General features: G+C 40.6%; 1 protein-coding gene across 4 annotated transcripts in view; it reads left to right on the plus strand.

The window, feature by feature from the left end:
• The window catches only part of LOC113812251 (uncharacterized), a 94,329-nt gene that overhangs the window by 53,424 nt on the left and 35,905 nt on the right, over positions 1–5,000 (plus strand). For all 4 annotated transcript variants that reach the window (XM_070126747.1, XM_070126746.1, XM_070126745.1 and 1 more), the window contains exon 3: positions 1,571–1,763. In XM_070126747.1, the coding sequence (XP_069982848.1) occupies positions 1,571–1,763 (193 nt within the window). The remainder of the gene's footprint in view (positions 1–1,570; positions 1,764–5,000) is intronic.

The raw sequence follows: 5,000 nt of genomic DNA on the forward strand, positions 1-5,000 counted from the left end.
ACACACACATACATACTCAAACACACAAACACAAACACTCATATACACACACTCACACAAACACAAACAAACAAACACACACAACAAACACACACACACACAACAAACACACACACACACAAACACAAGCACACACACACCCAAACACTCCCCCCACACACAAACACACAACCAAACACACACACAAACAAACACACACACACACACACACACACACATATATAATCCCACATCCCACACACACACACACTCACACAAACACAAACAAACAAACACACACAAACACACACACACACACACACATATATAATCCCACATCCCACACACACACACACTCACACAAACACAAACAAACAAACACACACAAACACACACACACACACACACACACACACACACACACATATAATCCCACATCCCACACATACATAAACCCTCTAAATTCACAATAACCATTTGTTCTATTTGGAAACGTAAACTGAAATCACACACACGATCAACGCCGCCGGGAACGTTCTAAGGTCCGCGATGACGTAAGTCGGTTTTGCAAACGATTCTATAGACATTCGTTAACTTGTCACGAAAACGGGTAATGCGAACGGCTGCCTACAGGAAGGATAGAAGGAGGATGAGTGGGGAGAATAGAGCAGGTGGATGGTGACTGGTATCTGGGAACTCGACTCACGGAAATAAAAAAAGTTTTTTTTTTTTTTTTCTTTTTTTTTTTAGTGGGGGGGGGGGGGGGGTAGGGGTAGGGGAGTGGCGTAATTATAGATGAGCCTAAATATAGAAATCGATAAATGTTTTTTCTTCCTTCGTGTTGACAACTCGAGTTCATATATATATATATATATATATATATATATATATATATATATATATATATATATATATATATACATATACATATACATATACACATCTCTCTCTCTCTCTCTCTCTCTCTCTCTCTCTCTCTCTCTCTCTCTCTCTCTCTCTCTCTCTCTCTCTATATATATATATATATATATATATATATATATATACATATATACATAAATATATGTATATATATATATGTATTTATATATATATAAATATATATACATATATATATATATATATATATATATATATATATATACATATAAATAAATATATATCTATATATATTTATATATATATAAATATATATAAATATATATATATATATATATATATATATATATATATATATATATATATATATATACATATATATGTAGATATAGATAAAGATATAGATATGTAAAGATACATATTCATATATATATATATATATATATATATATATATATATATATATATATATATATATATATATATATATACATATACATATATACATATATACAAATATTCATTCGTGTACACACATATAGGTATCAATACTCTTCATTAGCAGATACCTATTAACTGTCTTTGTGTATAAATATTCTTAGACAGTGATTATTGAAGTTATTTAAGAGGTTATTTAAGAGTCATTGAAGAAGCAGAGGAGACACCTGAAGACACCTGCCCTGACCCACCTCTTCCCTCCTTCTCTTTCCAGCAAACGGGAAGTCTCAGCTAAAAACTTCACTGTGCACAGCGTCCACTGCCAGAGGAACATTGCCGTGTGTACGTTGTGCGGTGAGCCCGTCCCTCGCTCGCACTACCAACAGCATGTGGAGGCCAACCACAAGAGCATTCAGTGCCCCAAGTGCGAGGCCGTCGTGGAGCCCCTCCAGCTGTTCGCGCACGAGGTAAGGGGGGGAAGGGAGGGGGAAGGGGAAGGGGAGGGAGCAGGGATGGATGGAAGGGATAGGGAGGGAAGAGTCCTATTCGAGGCCGTCCTGGAGCCCCTCCAGCTGTTCGCGCACGAGGTAAGGGGGAAAAGGGGGGGGAAGGGGAAGGAGGAGATGGAGATGGAAGGGAAGGGATGGAAGGGAGGGAAAGGGGAGGGAGGGTGAGGAGGGGAGGGGAAAGGAGGGAAAGGGAGGGAAGAGTCCGTTTCGAGGCCGTCGTGGAGCCCCTTCAGTTCGCGCTCGAGGTAAGTTGATGGGGAAGGGTTGGCAAGAAAGGTAGTCAAGTGAAGGGAAGATGATTGAGAGAAATAGAGAGAGAAAGAGAGAGAGAGAGAGAGAGAGAGAGAGAGAGAGAGAGAGAGAGAGAGAGAGAGAGAGAGAGAGAGAGAGAGTGAGAAAACGAGAGAGAGAAAACGAGAGAGAGAAATAACAAGATAGAGAAATAAAACAAAAAGAGAAAGAGGAAGAAAAAGAGGGAGAGAAAAAATCAAAAGAGAAAACGAGAGAGAGAAAGAGCAAGAAAAAAAAAGAAAGAAAGAGAGAGAGAGAGAAAAAAAAAGATTTCTCTCATCCTTCCATACCCCCCTTAAGCAACATCTCGAAGACACAGGAAGAAAGAGAGCGAGGTCCCTGCCGCCCTAAAGAATCCTCGAGATGTCCTACACCCACGCCCACGCCCACGCCCACGCCCGCCCTCAAGCACGAGGAGGAAACCTTTAATCGAGTCTGGAGAAATTGCCGAGGAAGGAGAAGACGTCAGCCGCATCCTCCTCCTCCTTCTTTTTCTCCTCCTCCTCCTCCTCCCTTCTCCTTCTTCTTCTCCTACACTCTTCTTCTTCTTTCTCTTCTCTTCCCCCTACTCATTCCCTTTCCCCTTCTTCTTCTCCTTCTCCTCTTTCTCCACCTTCTTCTTCTCCTCCTCCTTCTCCTACACTCCTGCTCTTCTTCTTCTTCTTCCTCCTCCTCCTCCTACACCCTACCCCTTACCCATCCTCTTCTTCTTCCTCCTCCTTCCACCCCTTCCCCTCCTCCTCCTCCTCCTCCTCCTCCTCCTTTTCTCCTCCCCCTCCTCCTCCTCCTCCCCACTCCTTCTCCTCCTCTCCCCCTCCCCCTCCTCCTCCTCCTCACCCTCCTCCTCCTCCTCCTCCTTCCCCACCTCCTCCTCCTCCTTCCCCTCCTCCCTCCTTCCCTCCTCCTCCTCCACCCCCTCCCTCCTCCTTCCCTCCTCCTCCCTCCTCCTCCTTCCCCCCTTCTCCTCCTCCTCCTCCTTCCTCCTTCCCTCCTCCCTCCTCCTCCTCCTCCTATTCCCCCTTCCCCCTCACTCCTCCTCCTCCTCCTACATCCTACCCCCTAACCTTCCTCCTCCCTCCTCCTCCTCCTCCTCCCTCCCCCACTCCTCCTTCCCTCCTTCCCTCCTCCTCCTCCTCCTCCTCCTCCTCCTCCTCCCCTCCTTCCCCACCTCCTCCTCCCCTCCTCCTCCTCCCTCCTCCTTCCTCCCCCTTCCCCCTCCTCCTCCTCCTCCTCTTCCTCTCTCCTCCTCCTCCTCCTTCCCCCCCTCCTCCTTCCCCTCCTCCTCCTCCTCCTCCTTCCCCACCTCCTCCTCCTCCTCCTCCTCCTCCTCCTCCTCCTCCTCCTCCTCCTTCCTCCTCCTCCTCCTCCTTCCTCCTACACGCCCTTCGAATATCGTCTTAAACAGGATGACAAGCTTGAGGTAATGGGGACAGAGCTCGTCTTCCGAGAAACTGAATCCCTCTTTCTCAATTCCGCGGATCAATTATGATTTTGTTTCTCAGTCATTGTTAGGAAAATGTAAGTACGGTGTAAGTATAATATAAGTACGGTGGAAGTACGGTGGAAGGGCGATGTAAGGGCGATGTAAGTACGGTGGAAGGGTGATGTAAGTACAATGTAAGTACGATGGAAGGGCGATGGAAGGGTGATGGAAGTATAATGTAAGTATAATATAAGTACGGTGGAAGGGCGGTGGAAGGGCGATGGAAGTATAATGTAAGTACAATGTAAGTACAATGTAAGTACGATGGAGGGGCGATGGAAGGGTGATGGAAGTACAATGTAAGCACGATGGAAGGGCGATGTAAGTACAGTATAAGTACAATGTAAGTACAATGTAAGTATAATGTAAGTACGATGGAAGGGTGATGGTAGTTCAGTGGTAGTACAATGATATTAACAAGGGTAATGTAAGTAAATTTACGACCAGTGGTAGTATGGTGGAAGTACATTGGTAGTACAATTGAAGTACAATATAAGTACAATGTTCCTTGTAGATGAACAGTTCAACAGACGGAATAGAATCTTATACATATATCTAATGTACATGAACAATTAACATCATTCAGTCAGTGTGTGAACAATTTATAAATACGATTTTGGAACTCATTAGAAATATTTTGCCGTTGTGTTTTATGTTTATAAGAAAGACAGATAACATATGAACCGAACTTTCCTTCAATATATAATGTTAGTATAAATAGATAAATAGATAAATAAATAAATGAATATATATATATACATATATATTTTTTTCTTTCTTTCTTTCTTTCTTTTTTTTCTTTCTTAATTCCACTCTTCGTGTTTAATTTTGATGTTTGGTTGATATTTCTAATTACTTTTCTCAAAAGTGAAATCACGTGACCTCAGACCTTGCAACATCATTGATTAAATTGATTATTTTCACGTTAACGTTAATCTTTCCTTTCCATTTTAATCACTATAATTTTTTTTTAAGAACAATTAGGAGTATGAGGGAATTCTATCGATTTTTCCTTTTTTTTTGAGCTAGGTAATGTTTCAATTAATTTATCTACCTGTTTTATCATTTATTCATTATTTTCTCTTTTTTATCATCTATTCATTATTTTCTCTTTTTTATCATTTATTCATTATTTTCTCTTTTTTATCATTATTAGAGTATATTCCAATTGATTTATCTTCCTGTTTTATCATTTATTCATTATTTTCTCTTTTTTATCATTTATTCATTATTTTCTCTTTTTTTATCATTTATTCATTATTTTCTCTTTTTTATCATTTATTCATTATTTTCTCTTTTTTTATCATTATTAGAGTATATTCCAATTGATTTATCTTCCTGTTTTATCATTTATTCATTATTTTCTACTTTTTTTTATCATTTATTCATTATTTTCTCTTTTTTATCATTTATTCATTATT

The sequence above is a fragment of the Penaeus vannamei genome, chromosome 10, assembly GCF_042767895.1.
Source record: "Penaeus vannamei isolate JL-2024 chromosome 10, ASM4276789v1, whole genome shotgun sequence".
Classification (NCBI taxonomy): domain Eukaryota; kingdom Metazoa; phylum Arthropoda; class Malacostraca; order Decapoda; family Penaeidae; genus Penaeus; species Penaeus vannamei.